Below are 18502 nucleotides of genomic sequence, written 5' to 3' on the forward strand. Positions count from 1 at the left end.
AAGACATGCTTTACCTGATTCAGATTATTTGATGTCCTTAAGGGTTTCCAGTACAAATCACTTGTTCGAATTCCGATCGACTAATTTAAGTTTAAAAGTGTCAGTCTATTTTCATTTGTATAGTTTAATAGTGGCTTTCTGATAAAGAAGCCGCCCACCCTTCTTTACTCTTCTTAAAGAGCATTACTGAGGACTTCTGCTTCTAAGTATTTAGATGGAGTAGTTTGTGTCAGACCCACCCTATTTATTAAAGAACAACTGGCAAAGCTGGGTGAAATACCAAAAACCAAAAAACAAAACTGTTTGAAGGCGTAAGAAAGGTATCAAGGCAACTAGGACTTCAGGGACCAAAGTCCTAGAAAGAAGGAATATGCATGGAGCTGATCCCAGCTCCCTTCTCAGGCTTTCCCCTTAAGGAATTTGTCCATTAATCAGAAGAGGGCCAGAGAGGCGGAGAAGCCAAGTAGAACATGGTGGCAACGAGGAAAGGTGCTGAATAAAGCATTTGGTAGTCTCTTGAGGCTGGAGAGAAAAAATGGGAGTGCAGGAATGACGAGGCAGCAAGGACACAAGGAGCCCAGATTCCAGACAGAATGGCAGCAAAGAGAAGTCAAGTCTACATCAGGTGCTGCTCATTGCTAAGCAGCATATGGCCAAGAGGTTAAGAAGCTGAGCAGACCTTCCAGCATTCTCACTGAACAAGGGAAATAAAAACCAGGAAGTTTAAATGGAAATCCCAGAAGGAATTTTTTTTTTTAATTTTTGAAATATTTTATTTAGGCGCCTGGGTGATATGTACATTAATTTTTAAGAAGTACTATTGCATATTTTTAAAAACTACTGTTGCATACAGTATAAGCATAACTTTTCTATGCACTGGAAAACCAAAAATTTAATTTGACTAGCTTTTTTTTTTTTTAAAGATTTTATTTATTTATTTGACACAGAGAGAGAGATCACAAGTAGGCAGAGAAGCAGGTAGAGAGAGAGGGGGAAGCAGGGAGAGATCACGAGTAGGCAGAGAGTCAGGTAGAGAGAAAGGGTGAAGCAGGCTCCCTGCCGAGCAGAAAGCCCGATGCGCAGCTTGATCCCAGGACCCTGAGACCATGACCTGAGCCGAAGGCAGAGGCTTAAACCTCTAAGCCACCCAGGCACCCCAAATTTGACTAGCTTTATTGTGACATTTGCTTTACTGCAGTGGTCTGGGACCCAACCTGAAATATCTCTGAGGTATGTTTATATATCAATTACCATGTTATACACATTAAAAAGTTTATTTATTTATTAAAGAAAGAATGCACATGCATGAGAGAGAGAGAAAGAAAGCGAGGGAGAGCACAAGCGGGGGTGGGGGGCAGAAGGAGAGGGCAAAGCAGACTCCCCGCTGAGCCAGGAGCCCGATGCAATGCAGGGCTCAATCCCAGTACCCCAAGATCATGACCTGAGCCAAAGGCAGATGCTTAACATACTGAGCCACCCAGGTGCCCCCATCATGTTGCACACCTTAAATATATACAATCTTCATTAGATGAGAAAATAAGTGACGTTATTAGGGGGGCCCTAATCCAGTAGGACTGGTGTCCTTATAAAAAGGAAAATCTGGACACAGACACACACATGCAAGGACACCATGTAAAGGTGAAGGCAGAGATCAGGATGGTTCTTCCACCTCCAAACAGGCAGCAAAGTACCAGAAGGGTGGGGAGAGGCACAGGACAGATTCTCACTCATAGTCCTCAAGACTTCTACCCCAAAGCCACGTAAGTCTATCTCAAACATAAAACTAACTTTATCGGGGCGCCTGGGTGGCTCAGTGGGTTAAGCCGCTGCCTTCGGCTCAGGTCATGATCTCGGAGTCCTGGGATCGAGCCCCACATCGGCTCTCTGCTCAGCAGGGAGCCTGCTTCCTCCTCTCTCTCTGCCTGCCTCTCTGCCTGCTTGTGATCTCTCTATCAAATAAATAAATAAAATCTTAAAAAAAAAAAAAACTAACTTTATCCATTCCATGTTTAAAACCTCCTCATTTATTAGAAGATGATAGGATCAAGGCCTCCCCAATTTGCCCTGCCTCCTTAGGCTCAAGTCTCGTCTCCTGCTTTACCCCACTTTGCTTTTATGGTCCAGAAACTCCAAGAGGCTTTTATTTCTCCAGACTTACTAAGCTGTTCCTTGGCTCCAAGTCTTGGCTGTGCTGTCTCATCTGCTTGGCATGACCTTGCTGTCTGTATCTCTTGCCTGGATAATTCCTACTCACTCTTCAAGACTTGGATCCCATCCGTGCCTTCCTCAGGAGGCCTCCCAAATGGCCGCGATCTGGGTTAGATCCCCTTCTTCTCTGCTCTCCAATCACCTGGGTACATCTCTAACACTGCACTTAGCATAGTATATAGTAATCACGTATTAATGTGTCTGTCTGCTCCTACCTTAGCACAGTGCATGCAGAGGGTGCTCAATAAATGCACGTGGAGGAATCACATTCATTGCATAAACAAGAAAGGTAGAACAGCTAGAATGGTGGAACAGCTCTGCCCAATGAATAGATACCCCAAATGCCAACCCCCTTCACCCCTTCCAAGAACTACTCAACAAGAGAGTTTAGCAAAGGATCTGAGCAAAGAGGGCACACCTCAAAAGGGACAGGCCCAGAAATGTGGAACAGAGCGGAGTCCTAAAGGAGAGCTTCTAAGAAAACGAAACTCCAAGATAGTTTATTTTTGTTACAGAACTTAGTTCAGCAAAGAAACCAGGAGAATTTTCAAGAGGTTGTTCTACAGATCAGAGGGAAATAATGCAGAGGAAGCTATATTTTCTTATCTGTGAAATTCAGACATTTTAAAACCAGTCACCTGCGTGTTCCCAAGTGATCATTTTCGCCCCACAAGGAACGTGTAGAAGAGAGAACGTTTACGGAATTGTGAGCGCACAAACATGTTTGCACATGATCCCCACTCCAGATGCTCTCCCTCGTCTTCTTCCCTCCAGACCCTCAGGTGTGGGTGATCTCCATCCTCTACCCCCTGGCATTTCACGACACACCAGACTCAAACAACAAAGTGAAAATTCAAAGCGAAAGTTCAAGATGGTCATTTCTTTACTTGGCCCTGCTCCGCCACGCCCTGCATGAAATAAAACCCGTCTTTTCATTAGCGTCAGGGCTGCATCTTTCCCAGACATCTTGCCAACAGGAATGGCAATGGGGCGATTCACTGGCCAAGAGGACCTCTTGGCATGTCTCTGCCTTCCGTGTGGTGTTGGAAACAGACAAACCCAAGCAACACCCGCAGACCTCACAAAGAACACTTCCAAACTAACCTCAGTTAGTCTTTGCTCCTTCCCCCAGTGTCCCGGTCACATTCACACTAGGGCTGCAATCCCTGACCTTTCGCAGAGTCCTCTCTGCCAGGCAGAATGCCCTGCGCTGACATTTCCATTTGTCTGGGAGATTGGGAGGAGGGATGGGGGAGGAAGAGGGTCCTGAAACTGGGCTGTGACTTCTAGCCCGGTAATCTTGACACCCTGGGAACTTCAAGCCTGACTCTCAGCTACAATGGCCCCATTCATTTCACCTTCATGCCGCTCCTGGCTGTCCTCAGTCAAGAGACCTGGGTTCCAGTCCTGCTTCTCCTTTGGAATAATAGCTGCATCAAGGGTAGGTCATGGAATCTGGAACTCAAGATCTCAGAGTGTGAAGGGACCTTTCACATCTTTCAGTAAAATCTTTTAGTTCAATGCCTTGTTCCCCTAGGACAGCCTGCAAAATTGTCATGCAAACTCTACTAATAAAATGTAGCAGTAGTGAACATATATTATACCTTTTCTAGGTGCCACTCATAGTTATTGTGCCAAAATCTTACTAGTATTAATTATATCCTCACAATACCACTGTAAGTGTAATTATGATGACCATCCCCGTTTTACACACAGGAAAACACATGTAAAGAGATTAAATAAGTGACCTGAGGTCACATCGATAGCAAATGGCACATTCAAATCCAGGTCCTTCTGACAATCAGGACAATAAGTTTGTTTCTCCTAAATGATATTACACCAAACTACTTAAAACCCAATGCCTCGAGTGATGAGAACTCTTACCTAAAGTAGCAGCACCTTCTATCTCTGATCACATCGACTTGTATTTTTTACACTTACCTGAAATCTGTTCACCTGTACTTTCCATGCCTCAGAATTAATGCCTTTCCTTAATTGTGTACAGAACAAATCTCACCATCCCACTGCATCTGCCTTCCAGTGTCTGAAGACAGGAATGTCCTGTTCTCAAAGTCACCTACCTCTTCCTCTTCATTCTCTGGTCCCTCCACTGGGCCTCAATCCCTATAAATCACATTTTTCTAAATCTCATATATCACCTTCCATACGTCTTCCACCAGCTTCTCCTGAAGATAAAATGGAAAAAGGTGATTTTAGGGGCGCCTGGTGGGCTCAGTTGGTTAAGCATCTGCCTTCGGCTCAGGTAGTGATTCCAGATTGAGCCATTTCGGGCTCCCTGCTGAGAGGGAGTCTGCTTCTCCCTCTCCCTCTGGCACTCCTCCCTCTCCTGCTCTCTCTCCTACTCTCCCTCTCTCTCTCTCAAATAAATAAAATATTTTAAAAAAGAAAGTGATTTTTTTTTTAATTAGAAGTGTTGCAAAGTTTATTCTTTCCTTTGTAAATCCCCTCGTAATGTATAGAAACCAAGTAAAGGGTATATATTTCATGTGACTTTTTGGAAACTTTTTCTATGACCTATTAAGAAAATATATGAGTATACCTAGCCAATCTACACCCTCAAAGCATAGGAAAATATAGGGTCATAAATATGTTGGGAAGGTGGTTTGGGTATCACATAGTGACAGAAGGTTTGAGGGTCAGACAAGCCCTAAGTGCACCATTGAGTTGTTACACGATTGAGAAGCTTCTTACCGCTCTGCGCCTCTGAGTTTCCTCGCCCGTGAGGTGGGATAACACAGTACTTTTTCCAAAGGGCTATCACGCAAGAACTTATGTGGGTTAAATCTTGTAAAGTGCTTAGAACAGCGTCTAACACTTAGAGGCTCCGTACAAATTGGGTAAGTGAATGAAGTGGGTACATCTTTCAGAGGCTGAAGACAATTATGTACACCTGGTACCAAACACAGAGTGATCCATTAATAAGAATAACCTAATGATGCAGGAAGACTCGTCGTGAAAGCGAAGAATTGGAGTTCAGAGAAGTACTTTGTCCCCACTCGCTCAGCTAGTGAGCATCTTGGATAGAACTGGAGTGTGGGCCTCTTTCTCTTATTTACTGAGCTGTGCCACCTTGGAATGACAATAGAGTGTTTTCTTCCTTAACACGCAGCTTGATGGTCTCTGTCTTTGGGCTGGGCTGGACCAAGAAAACCCACTGGGGTCCTCTCCCCGTCCAATTCCTAAGGGCAATCTCCCTCATTTACATATTAATGCATACACACGTAGACACCAATGGATCACTATTATGCACAATTCTTCAGACAAACCCAGATAGACACATCTGGATCCCAACTGACACAGGTGCTCCCAGTAATTTGCTATTATAAATATTAAGCTGTAATGGGCATCAACCTATATAAGACTTTTTTTTCACATTTTGGCTAACCATTTTAGGGCCAATATCCAGAAGTAGAATTACTAGATCAAAGGATATGGATGTTATCTTTGCTCAGTGGATACTGCTAAACTGTTTTCCAAAAGAATTACGCAATTTATAATGTCATCATTAATACAGTACTGCTATTATAATCATATTTTTCACATTCACAATTTGTAATTAAAAGTCATTTATGTATATTTATAAATTAACTTTATGATATGAAAAGGTATATATAAATGTTATTATAATTATAATTTTGGTAGAGACAAGGTATTAATTTATTAGGTAAAGAAGGTACATTACTTTATTAACAATGTAAAATATATCCCTTCTATTTGTATAATTTGTATTTCTTCTTTTATAAATTGTCCCTTCCATCATTTGCACAGTTATCTATACAACTACAACACGGTATTTCCTACTGGTGGTGAATGAGAGAATTATGGGAACTTGTAGAACATTATTCAAATGCACAGCATTACCCTGTTTTATTTAATATGGAGACATTTTGTTCAGTGATTCCTGACCACAGTTTGCACGAGTTCAATTGTAAATGTCGCTCTACATTTTCAAAGAGGAAACAGGTGTTTAGTACATGAGGAACCTGCTGCCACTCCTTAGCTACTTCATAAAAGGGCTGTTACCCTTGTTCACACTGACCTATCCTTCACGTCTTCTTTGGGCCAGAAAAGCAGTCTGATCCTTTGGGGACACCACCCTCTACCCTACTCTTCTCTCCAACCTGAAGCAAACTTTCTCCTACTTCCCCGAGCCTCTCAGAAAGGGCGAGGTAGCCTGCTCCTTGGAATCCAGAACCATTTTCCTCTTGAACTCCTGCAACCCTCCCTTGAGGGTCTCCTCATATGAGGCCTTTGAATTCTGCTGCTTCTTTGACCCTCAGTATTGGCATCGTGTCTGGCACATCTCAGGTGCTCGGTCATCATTGAACTAAACTGACACCGTCTTCTGCGGAGTTCTCTGACCATGTCTATTAATATCTCAGAGGCTCAGGCTGTCCTTCTTCCTATGGTCTCAAATAAGTCAGTTTCCTTATCCCACCACAGGTCCCCTCTTTCCACCTGCTCTTACTGGTTCTCACCTTTCCTATTTCTAATGGATCTTTTCCTCATATTTTCTTCCCTTCTAATGACTTTCATTTCACCCCCTGGTCTGGTTTATCATATCCTGCCTTGGAAACATGGAAACATCTGCCTCATGGAGCAAAACAACTTTCCGTTTACCCTGTTTCTCCTTCAAAAATGCAGTGTATAGTATAAATCCAAAATTTGTAGTCCAAATCTAAAAATTCTATACCAGTCCACTGCCTCCAACCCTTCATCAGGAAGGTAAGTAGGTAGTGTTGGAGGAAAGAGCAAAGAGACAGTGCATGCCCCCCTCCATTTTACTTCTCAAAAAAGTAAAGGTTGTGTTCCCTCTTCAAACACCCACCATTCCATTATATCTCAGATATAATTTCATGAGTCAAAAATTTGAGTCGTGCTCAAGTGGATGATTCTTCTGTCCTACTGGCATGGACAGAGATGACTCGGTGATATCTAGCAGTTGGGTGGGTTTATCTGCAGAATCCAAGAGAGCTGCATTCTTATGTCTGGTACCTTGGTGGGGAAGGCTGGAAGGGCCTCCATGGGGCCTCTCCAGTGTGTGAGAGACTCAGAGAAGCTGTATTTCTTACATGGTGGCCCAGGGCTCCAAGTGTTCCAAGGGACTAAGAAGCTGAAAGGGCTTTTATGATCCAGCCTCAGAACCACAGAGAATCAGTTCCGTCTCATTCTGTTGGTCCAAGCATTCACAAGCCTGCCCAGATACAAGGGAGAAGAGTCATGGACCCTCACCCTTTAGTGGGAGAAATTGGTGATTATGCTTTAAAACTACTACAGATGGAACATCGTGAACAATTTAGGTTAAGGTTGGGTTGTGGGTTGGGCACTAACCAGTTGATAGCAGTTGTTCACTAGAATTATCTGGGAAAAATGCCCTCACTCCTTTTACATCTAGTCTCACCATATCAAACATTTGCAATCTCTGCTTAGCCATCAGACTCAACCTAATGACTCCACTCCTGTGCACTCCCTAAGATGACCAATAGCCTTAGAGCCAAAGCCTACAGGCTTTTCTTCATTTTTGTCCTCCTTTGACATTTCTGAACTTCATCCTAGTCAAGACCCCACCCTTCCTTAAATTGTTTTCTCAAATACCATGGTTCCATGACTCAATACACTATAATTTTACCTTTGAAGGCCATTCTTCCCAGACCAGAACTCTGGGTATCCCTATTATCCCTACATTTTGACCCATGACCTAGACCTGACGTTCTCAGTCCTGTTTAAAGTGTACCCTCTTTCATCACATCCATCTTACTTACTCCCAAATGCCTCCCAGCCCTGATTTCTTGCTCCTTTATCATGTTATATGACGTTTACTATGGTAACTACTTACCTATAATAAATACCCTTCTCTTCCAAGAATTCCAAGACTCTAAAGGCTGATCTCAACTTCTTGCCCCTAAAGTCACCTCTTCTTACCCTCTCATGACAATCAGCTGTCACCATCCCTGAAGCTACTACCCATGTTCTTAAACTTAGAGTCATCTCTGAAAAATTTTTAACTCTATACCGAATCATTCATAAAGATGTACTGTCTACCGTATTAAATATGACATTTATGTGAGAACACTTTACGGTCTGTAAAGTACCGTCCATGCATAAGGTGATGATAACATGAATTCATATTTGGAGCAGATGCTCAAGGTCAACCCTCAAGCTGGCCTCATTGGACTTCTACGGTCTCATCTTTTACCAACTTCTTATCCTCTCTCCTTCCCCATCATCCAGTGTCTCAGGCAGGCCAACAGATCACATTCCCATATATTCACCCTGCTTTCCCCAAATCTCTGCCTTCATACATACCACTTCCTTGCCTCAATTGCTCTTTATTTCAACAGGTGTTTGCAGAGGAGAAAACCCACTGTTGTCTTCTCCTCTCTGTTTCTCCAGAGCCCATCCTACCTTCACAGTTTACTTCCTCGACATACCACCAGCACCCCCTAGAAATGGCTTCTTGAACAGCTGCACAGTACCTACAACCTGTTCTCACAGAGTATTTGGAAATTATTCTCTAAGGGGGTTGAGTCTCATTTTCCCTGCTCTTCAACCAAAAGAATAAATGAATGCTCACAATAAATCTTTGCACAAGGACAGAAGTAGGAAAAGCTCCTCCTTCCACAACAAACACACTTTGCAATATTTAATTTATCAATATAGGTAAGTTAGTAGTAGATTCCACACCTGGGGATGTCTCTGGATACACATTTTACTCAGAAGGAAGCAAAAAAGTGGGAGTAAAGATGACTTCCCACTGAAGGGAAGCCTCAGAGCTACATCTGCTGCGAAGGAACCTGCCAATGTCTTTTCCAAGGCACTCTCCTAAGAAAAGGGAGGGGAAGGGAAGGGAAGAATAGGGAAAAGAAGAGAAGGGAAGGGAAGGGAAGAGAAGGGAAGGAAAGGAAGGGAAGGGAAAAAAAAGAAAAAAAAAGATAAGGAGCAAGTTATAGCTCACATTTTAGAGCACTTTAGCAATTTACTATTTGCTTTCTAGTATGTCAATGATCTCATTCGACTTCCTCTCACAAAAAAGTGTTCAAACGAAACACTTTATGTCTTTTAAAAGTTCTGAGTGTTCTTGGTTTCTGCCTGGGAATTTTCCGGGTCTGGATTTGGTGGTTGGAAAGCAGAAAGTTAAGCAGAAAGTTAATAGGAGAGAAAAGGAAGCTGAGAAGATGCCTGCAAGGTTCCAGGGGAGTCCGAGGAATAAAAGGGGCGCCCCATTCTCGCTTGGGAGAGCTCCAGCTCAGCAGGACCTTTTACCAGGATCCCCTAGAGACCGCGCTTGTCAGGCTGCCCCAGCCAAGGGCACGCAGCCAGGTTCGGGGTGGCGGAGGGCGGCTGCTGCGGTGCGCCCTCCCTCGGACAGGCCGGGCGCAGACGGTCAGGTGCGCCGCGAAGGCTCTCGCGCTGGGAGCGGCTCCCCAGGCGCGCGGCGAGGATGCGCGTGGGAGGGACCAGGCGCCCCAGGACACGCCCCGGACAGCTCCCAGGCCCGGGTCCGCGGAGACCCGGCGAGCCGCAGCCCGGGAGCGGCCAGCTATATAAGTCACCCGGCGCGGGCAGGGCGCACGGGCGCAGCCAGCCTGAGCGTCCTGGGTCCTCCTGGCACTACCGCGCGAAGGCGGGAAGCGCGGCCCGGCTCAGCTCCAGCGTAGCCGCTGCCCGCGCACCCCCTCCCCCGAAGTCAAGTCAGAAGCCGGTTTGCTGTCCGGGAAATTCCACCTTGTGGGGGCCCGAGTCCATCGTCCTTGCGCCCGCTCGTCGCTCCGCTCTTTGAGTGAAGATGGTGGGCCCCACAGCCTTGGACGTGCCCCCGACGATGACGGTCAAGATCTTCTCCGCTGGCGTGGCGGCCTGTGTGGCGGATGCCATCACCTTCCCGCTGGACACCGCCAAAGTCCGGCTCCAGGTAGCAAGTGAGATGAGGCTGGGGAGGTGTCTCAGGGCAGAGGGGGGACACCTATTCTGTGTGCCCTTTTGGGAATGGCTTTGGTTTAACCACTCCGCAGGTGGGGCTGGTGGCCGCCTTAAAAGTGTGGGCTTGTCACGGAACTGGATGCGTTAGGGTGGGGAACTGGAACTTACCTGAGATTAACTGAAGAACCACAAGTAGCCCCAGAAAAATCTGTTGACCATGACCACTGCCAGAGCCCCCAGAGTTAGGGTGCACTATGTGTTCTAAGAGCTAAGACTATCAGCCTCTCCCAAGTCTCCATGTCAAGTCAAGTTCTTTGCCTTCCTTACTTTGGTGGGGAAATCTTCCCATCGGCTGCTTAGGGGTTCTGGAGGATTTGTACAGGGAGGGTGGGAATGTTCAAAATGGGCATTGTAGCTAACCTCTCTCCATATATGCACCTAGAGAGATATAGAGATATCTAGAGGAGATGTTACTGAGAAGGGAAAGGGAACTGGGAGCAGGAAAACAGTGGGAAAAATCTTGGCTGCAGGTTTCTCCACAGAGGACAGTCTGTTGCCAGTCTTTGTTTTTTCCTCACCAGTTAGGACCTCCTTACTCAATTTTCACTTCCCTCTGACCTGTACCTTTCTCATTTCCAGATCCAAGGTGAATGCCAGACCTCCAGAGCCATCAGGTATAAAGGTGTCCTGGGAACAATCACCACTCTGGCAAAAACAGAAGGGCCAGTGAAACTCTATAGTGGGCTGCCTGCTGGTCTCCAGAGACAAATAAGCTTTGCCTCTCTTCGGATCGGCCTCTACGACACCGTCCAGGAGTTCTTCAGCACAGGAAAAGAAAGTAAGCAATGAGCATCCCTGGGCGGGGCACACAGCCGGAGACATGCCCTGGGCCCAGCTCTGTTCAAGCAAATGTTACATGTGGGGTAGTGGTCTTCATAACAAACTGGCAAGCAGACATCCAATAGTAGCTTGATACTCACTGTTTGTAGAAAGAAGGAAATGTGCAAAATCAATTCTTCAGATGCAGATTTATACTTATAAAAATCACCTGATCAGTCATGGAAGTTTGGGGCATAATTTGGATATCCATCTGGAGAAGACGGATGGGCTGTAGAGTAAGGGGTAACTCTTAGGTTCCCCAAACGGTGAAGTCTCACAAGAACATCTGAAAATCCAAGTGTTGAAAATCCAAGTGCTGAGGACTGCCCTGTTCCCTGTTCCCTGAATCTGAACTGCTCAGGTTGGGACCAGGGGATGGATGTTTTCACAAGCTTCCTGGAAATTTTTGGCAGGCACAGATTTGAAAACCTTGGTTTGAAGGGCAGAAAACCAGACCTCATGAGGAGAGCTGAGAGGACAGGGAAAGGGGTTCCTCATTGTTCTTCAAGAATTCCTGTCAGTTCAATCAGCATTTATTTGAGGCCACACTATGAGCTGGACTCTATTCTAAGTGCCTCAGATACATCACTGCTGGAAATATACTATTATTTGTATCCTTTAATAAGAGGGGAAACTGAGGCACAGAGAAGTTTTAGAACTTACCCAAGGTCACATAGTTGGAAAGGGGCAGAGCACCAGTTCAAACCCAGGGAGTCTGGCGGCTAACCTGTCTCTCAACCACTTCACTGTCCTGCCCCCTCCATGTGATTCTGGGCATCATTTAATCCAACAGAGTTGTGAGATACAAAGTGTTATCCCCACAGTCAGGTAGGGAAACTGAGGATCAGAAAAGTTAAGTAACATCTAGATCACCCAGCTAGCATGTATCAGAGTCACTTTCTTATGGAGCAGACAATCCAGAGAGAAGATGGACTGATGATAAAATGAATATGTTAAGTGACTACGTGGGCAAAGTTCACCATTTCTGCTTTAAGTAACTTTAGGATGGATGCGAGGGCGATCGGGCTGCGACGTCTGTCACCGCATTGATCCGGCTGGCTAGATGGGTGTCACTTTCCTCCCTCACTGCTCTGTGTGTGTCTCCCCCAAAGCTGCACCCTTGATCAAAGAGGATGACCTTCCCCGATACAGGAAGACCATTCTTGAGTCAAGGGAGTAGCTGCATTCCCCTGCTAGAAACCTCCAAACAAGCTCTCAAGGTCCATTGGTAGGAGTATGTAGTGTAGTCAAGCTTCCAAGACTCCAGACACATCCAAATGAGGCACTGGTGGTGGCAGTTTGTTTTTTTTAAAAAAAAAAAAAAAAAAAAAAAAAAAGTCACCTTAGGATTACATAACTTTATGGGACAAGTTATAAATATTAGTCATATAAACATAGAATGAGTTTATTTTATACAGTTTCAAAGTAAAGTCTAGATGCTTTGATATCAATACTGCATTGTCCTATTTGTACATGTAACAAGAGAGGAATCACAAAAGACGTAAAGCTGCCCATTCTGGTAGTTTCCTTCACAGTTAATTGTCCAGCCCAATTGGTGAGAACTTCAGATACTAAATTAATAGGACCTATCTTGGCAGGATTCTCTGTTATGCCAATTCCATGCATTTCGTTAGCTTTATTGAAGTGCCATGTGCCCCAAACCATTTTCGATGCATGGATTATAGATTTCTGTCTTGGCAAGACCTGTGAGCTTTGAGTAGGTCGGTAGATGGCTATGTACTATGACACATCCTCTTTAGAGCATTTAGAAGTAACGGCAGGATGTTGGGCACATGGAAGAGGAATATTTTACCGAGACTTGGGGCATGCTCGGGCCAGATTTTCCTGAAGAACTGATGTCTGAATTGAATCTTGAAGGACTGATAAGCCTAATAAGGTAAAGTGGTGAGAAAAGACCTTCCAAGAGAGTGAAGGTCATGTACAGAGGGTCAGACAGGAGTGGCAAGAGCACACAGGGCAGAGAGGGAGGACTTGTTGGCAAGGAGGGAGAGGCGAAGCCCAGGCAGGAAGGAGCCAGATCACAAGGAACCTTGCAGACCTTGCTAGGAAGTTTAGATTTTGTCCTTATAGTGATGGGAAATCATTGAAAAATGTTAAGCAGGAAAGTGTCACAAACCATTTATATTTTTGAAAGATCACTTTGGCAGCAATATCTAGATGATTTATAGAAAAAGGGCCAGAAGGGGGTAAGTTAGAAAGTAAGAAACAACTGGGATAGGCTACAACAATGGCAATAGGGAAGGAGAAGAGAGATCAGAAAGATTCAGGAAGTGTAGCTGACTGAACTTGGTAGGCAGCTGGCAGTAAGGATGAGGGAAAGCCTGCGATGGAGATGGCCTCTGAGGTCCTGGCGAAACGTTCCATTCATGGAGGGCAGGAACATGGAAGCTGTCTTGGGGGAAGGTAAACCTTAGGGAAGGTTGACACTTGAAGAAGTGTAAACAAGTAACATCCAGTCAACACATGAGCTTAGGAGAAATGTCTGGGCTAGACTCCAGATAGTTACAGGTGGAACCATCAGTAGGGTCAAACAGAGCAGAGAGATCTAGCATGGAAAGGACTGAAACGTGATGGATGTGACTAACAACAGGAACCCATGGATTTCCTTTGCCAAAACATCGGAAGGGGAGTAGCAGAGATGGAAGCTGGATCATAGAGGACTGAGGAGGAACTATAAGAAGGGCCATGAGAAGTAAAGACAGAAAATATAGCCTCTATTTCAAAGGGCTTGACAGGGAAAAGAGAAGGGGACTGGTGGACAGGATGAGTGTCACAAGATAAGATTATGAATGTGGCCCCAAGTGAAGGGGATTGTAATTGTCAGATCTTGCCCATTAAAAGATGGTTATCTATTGTACGCTCAGCTATTGGACAAGCGTGAGGAGAAAAGAGTACAATCATATGGTTATGAAAAAACTTATGTACTTTCTATATGCAGGACAGTATGTTATATGCTATACTGATATTATTTTAACTCACACGATAACTGGTATGAGATAGATATTATCTCTATTTTACAGATTAGGAAACAAACAGACTGAGAAAGTCCTTGATGAGTACAGGTTCTTGAGCCATACTTTAATGGATCCAAGACTACTTATAGTTTATTAAATAATATCTGTCTTGAGTAACCTAAGCTAATTTTTCAAATTTTCAGGTCAAAAATCACTTTCTTCACTTCTTTCTTTTTATTTTTGTTTCCTTTGTAATCTGTTGTAGCCTAATACCACCGACATCCCATATGGGGGCCGTTTGTCCACTTGGGATTTTCCTAAGACCCTGAAGCCCTATAATTAACATTACCATTGACAAGAGGAAGGCTAAGCATCATTGGTGACTGGTACCTGCTCCCAGTTGGAAAATACTGGAAAAGAGAGCTAAATATAGAAGAGAACTAAGCACGGTTTAAATAGGCATTGCATTTTCTTTGTCCTTGAAAGTCTTTATTTATTTTTTAATTCTAGTCAACTTCTAAGTTTCTAGACCTAAAGTGATTTAGCCCATACTCAGTACATGATCACAGCATGTACAAGCATTAAGGAAATAGAAAAGATATAGAGATACAGTAATAGTAACCACTAAAATTAAAAAAGACATAGAGTTGCCCTCTGGGTCTTTTTTTTTTTTTTTCCATTTCTTTTTTGCTTAATAAGTATCTTTTCTCTCCGGATAGCAACACCTAGTTTAGGAAGCAAGATCTCAGCTGGTCTGACGACTGGAGGGGTGGCAGTATTCATCGGGCAACCCACAGAGGTCGTGAAGGTCAGACTTCAAGCACAGAGCCATCTGCACGGTCTCAAACCTCGATACACCGGGACTTACAATGCTTACAGAGTCATAGCGACAACAGAAGGCCTGATAGGCCTTTGGAAAGGTAATTGACTTCAAGGTGAATCTGATCATTATTAAAACACATATATCTTAGGGGGTGCCTTGGTGGCCCAGTCTGTTAAGCATCTGCCTTCGGCTCAGGTCATGATTGGAATAGAGTCCTGTCATTGGGCTCCCTCCTCAGCGAGGAGTCTGCTTGTCCCTCTCCCTCTTCCTCTTCCCCTTCCCCCAACTTGCGCACTTTCACTCTAGCTCTCTCTGAAATAAATAAATTAAATTAAATTAAAAAGAACACATATATCCTGTTAGCATCTTATAGTATAATGAAGCTATTACACATTTTCTTTTTTCTAGGAACTACTCCCAATCTGACAAGAAATGTCATCATCAATTGTACAGAGCTGGTTACATATGACCTAATGAAGGAAAGCCTTGTGAAAAACAAACTCCTGGCAGGTAACTTCCTCTTAGATACGTAACCTTTGGGTCTACACATTTACAGTTTCATCCTGCAGATGCTCCAGGGATGTCGTACTGAATCCCTTCATCGCAACGGTTGAAAAAACTAAGTAATTTTGAACACTAGATAGAACTTTTAAGCAAACAGAATAGAACAAAAGAAAAAACAAACCAAAACCCCAAAACACCAACTTTTAGAAGTTTGCTGCAACCAATTTTTTTTTTCTGCAACAAAAAGAAAGTGTAACAGTATTCTTACATCAGCATTATACTCAGGTAATACTAGTATATGGGACTTTGGTTAGCATCTTATTCTTTATATAGCATAACATCCCATACTCTATCCAGATGAGCTGGCTAGGTAAGGAGCCCATCAGTGTTTTCATCCAAAAGTAGTACCATTGGATAGGTTCCTAAGACAGTCTAACAGGTTCTAGAGACATTGAAATTCTCCCTGGACAATGACTTTAATTCAACAAAAAAAGTATTAGATGCCTATGTCTCGGGCATTATGCGATATCCTAAGGGCACAGAGCAGACTCACAGGATATTTTCCTAAAACACTAACAATCCCCTGTGCCACGTACTCTTTGTCATCTTTTTTGGTAAAGGTAAGTGAAAGCTTCCTGGGATATTTTATTTATTGATGAGACATCCACATTGGTCTTCTGATATCATCAGGTTTCCGAGGATCTGATAGATAACTAAAAACTAGAAGCTTTTTCCAAAAGTCTGCTGCTGATTTGTTTCATTGATCTCTTTTAGACGACTTACCCTGCCACTTCGTGTCAGCCCTCATCGCTGGATTTTGCACAACGGTCCTGTCCTCGCCAGTGGATGTGGTAAAAACCCGATTCGTTAATTCTCCACCAGGCCAGTACACGAGTGTGCCCAACTGTGCCATGACAATGTTCACCAAGGAAGGACCGCTGGCTTTTTTCAAAGGGTAGGATATAGTCTTCTCTGTCTGTAATGCTGTGTTCAGCCTATCTGTATGCTTTGGGAGGCTGTCTCGTCTAAACAGTCGACCAGCCTTAGTCTATGCCGTATGTTTAGTGTTTATTTTTCCTTGTCATAACCATCACCAGTTCCTCTGGACCAGAAAACTATGATATTAAAATGTTCTCAGCCTTGATCAGAGGCTCGTTTAAATTCAGTGACCTCTATCTTGGTCCCAACCTATTGGGAATTGGACAGGATTTTACTTGATCAGGACTAGAGAACTATAAAGTGAAGGGAAAGCATAATAGAGGGCTACACAAAAACAAGATGTGATTTTTGCTATTAAAATAATTTTTTTTAGAGGCGCCTGGGTGGCTCAATGGGTTAAGCCTCTGCCTTCGGCTCAGGTCATGATCTCAGGGTCCTGGGACTGAGCCCCACATTGGGCTTTCTGCTCGGCAGGGAGCCTGCTTCCCCCTCTCTCTCTGCCTGCCTCTCTGCCTACTTGTGATCTCTCTGTCAAATAAATAAATAAAATCTTTAAAAAAAGAGAATTTCTTAAATTTTTAAAATTTTTAAATTTTTAATTCCAGTTAATTAATTCCAGTTAGAGCTGTATTAGTTTCAGGTGTCCAATATAACGATTCCACACTTCCATACATCCCCCAACACTCATCACAAGTGCCCTCCTTAATTCACATCAGCCATTTAATCCACCCCTATCCACCTCCCTCTGGTAGCCATCAGTTTATTCTCTATAGTTAAGAGTCTGTTTCTTGATCTCGCTCTCTCTCTCATCATCCCCCCTTGCTTGTTTTTTAAATTCCACCTATGAGTCAAATTATATGGTATTTGTTTTCTCTGACTTATTTCATATAGTGTTTTCCTCTCAAGCTCCATCTGCGTCATTGCAAATGGCAAGATTTCATTCTTTTTTATGGCTAAATAGCATTCTACTGTGTGTGTTTGTGTGTGTGCATGCGTGTTTTCGTCAATCAGTGGACATGTGGGCTGTTTCCATATCTTGGCTCTTGTAAATAATGCTGCTATAAACATAGGTGTATATGTATCCCTTTGATTTAGTGTTCTTGGATTCTTTGGGTAAATATCCAGTAGTGTGATTGCTGAAATTTTCACTGTTTTAATTTGATGGACTCAGATTTTTTTATTGTATTAAAGTAAAACTAGAGAAAAATCATTGCCACTGACCTAGAAAAGTCAGGCAGAAGATGATGTGGTTTGAATAATTATTATGCTCACCTTGAAACCAGTATTGCATAATAGACCACTTTTCCCGTTAAGTAGTATTACATTGACTACTACCTTCCTGAGAAAGTACAGTATGAGCTACTGTATGGATGCACTCTGTAAGGATTAAACTGGTGATAATATAGCCATTTCTATAACCCTTTAAAATTGTAAGGCAATGCCTCAAACTTTATGAAATAAGCATAAATGCACCATACACATTATACACAAGCTTTTCAAATCACCATAATTAGCACTAATGGTATATGAATGCAAATGACTTATATTATAAAATTAATTCAGAATGGATATCTCAGTTATTGACCATTAACCATTTAACAATACTTTCGTTTTTTTCAAACTTGAAACCTTTTGGGGATATATGCTGCAGCAAGGATGAACCCTGAAAAAATTATGCTGAATAAAATGGGCAAGACACAGGACATATATTGTATGATTTCACTTATGTGAGGTATCTAGAGTGTTCAGATTCATACAGACAGAGGTGGAATGGTGATTACCAGAGGCTGAGGGGAGGTGGAGGGGGGGTAGGGAATTATTATTTTTTTGTTTTTTAGGTTTTATTCATTTATTAGAGAGAGCATGGGAGCGTGAGTGGGGTTGGGGGAAGGGGCGGAGGGAGAGGGAGAATTAGGCTCCCCTACTGAGCAGGGAGACTGACACGGGGCTTGATCCCAGGACTCTGAGATCATGACCTGAGCTGAAGACAGATGCTTAACTGACTGAGCCACCCAGGTGCCTGGGAATTATTAGGTACAGTTTCAGTTAGGGATGACCAGAAGGTTCTGGAGAGGGGTAGTGGTGACGGTTGCTCCCAATGTGAATGCACTTAATGCTACTGAATTATACACTTAAAATGGTTAAAATGGTAAACTAATGAACAATGTACCACAATTAAAATACATACATACACACACACACACACACACACACACACACACACACACACACA

At 43.5% G+C, this 18502-nt stretch overlaps 1 protein-coding gene across 1 annotated transcript in view; it reads left to right on the top strand.

Annotated features, from left to right (window-relative positions):
- The first annotated feature begins 9891 nt into the window (after positions 1–9891).
- Positions 9892–18502, top strand: part of UCP1 (uncoupling protein 1) — a 9977-nt gene continuing 1366 nt past the window's right edge. Inside the window, exons 1-5 of the mRNA XM_032869909.1 lie at positions 9892–10141; positions 10789–10987; positions 14723–14923; positions 15235–15336; positions 16105–16285. Coding sequence (XP_032725800.1) covers positions 10016–10141; positions 10789–10987; positions 14723–14923; positions 15235–15336; positions 16105–16285 — 809 coding nt within the window. The 5' untranslated portion in view covers positions 9892–10015. The remainder of the gene's footprint in view (positions 10142–10788; positions 10988–14722; positions 14924–15234; positions 15337–16104; positions 16286–18502) is intronic.

Source organism: Lontra canadensis, unplaced genomic scaffold (genome assembly GCF_010015895.1).
Source record: "Lontra canadensis isolate GAN:19392208 unplaced genomic scaffold, GSC_riverotter_1.0 scaffold1, whole genome shotgun sequence".
NCBI lineage: Eukaryota > Metazoa > Chordata > Mammalia > Carnivora > Mustelidae > Lontra > Lontra canadensis.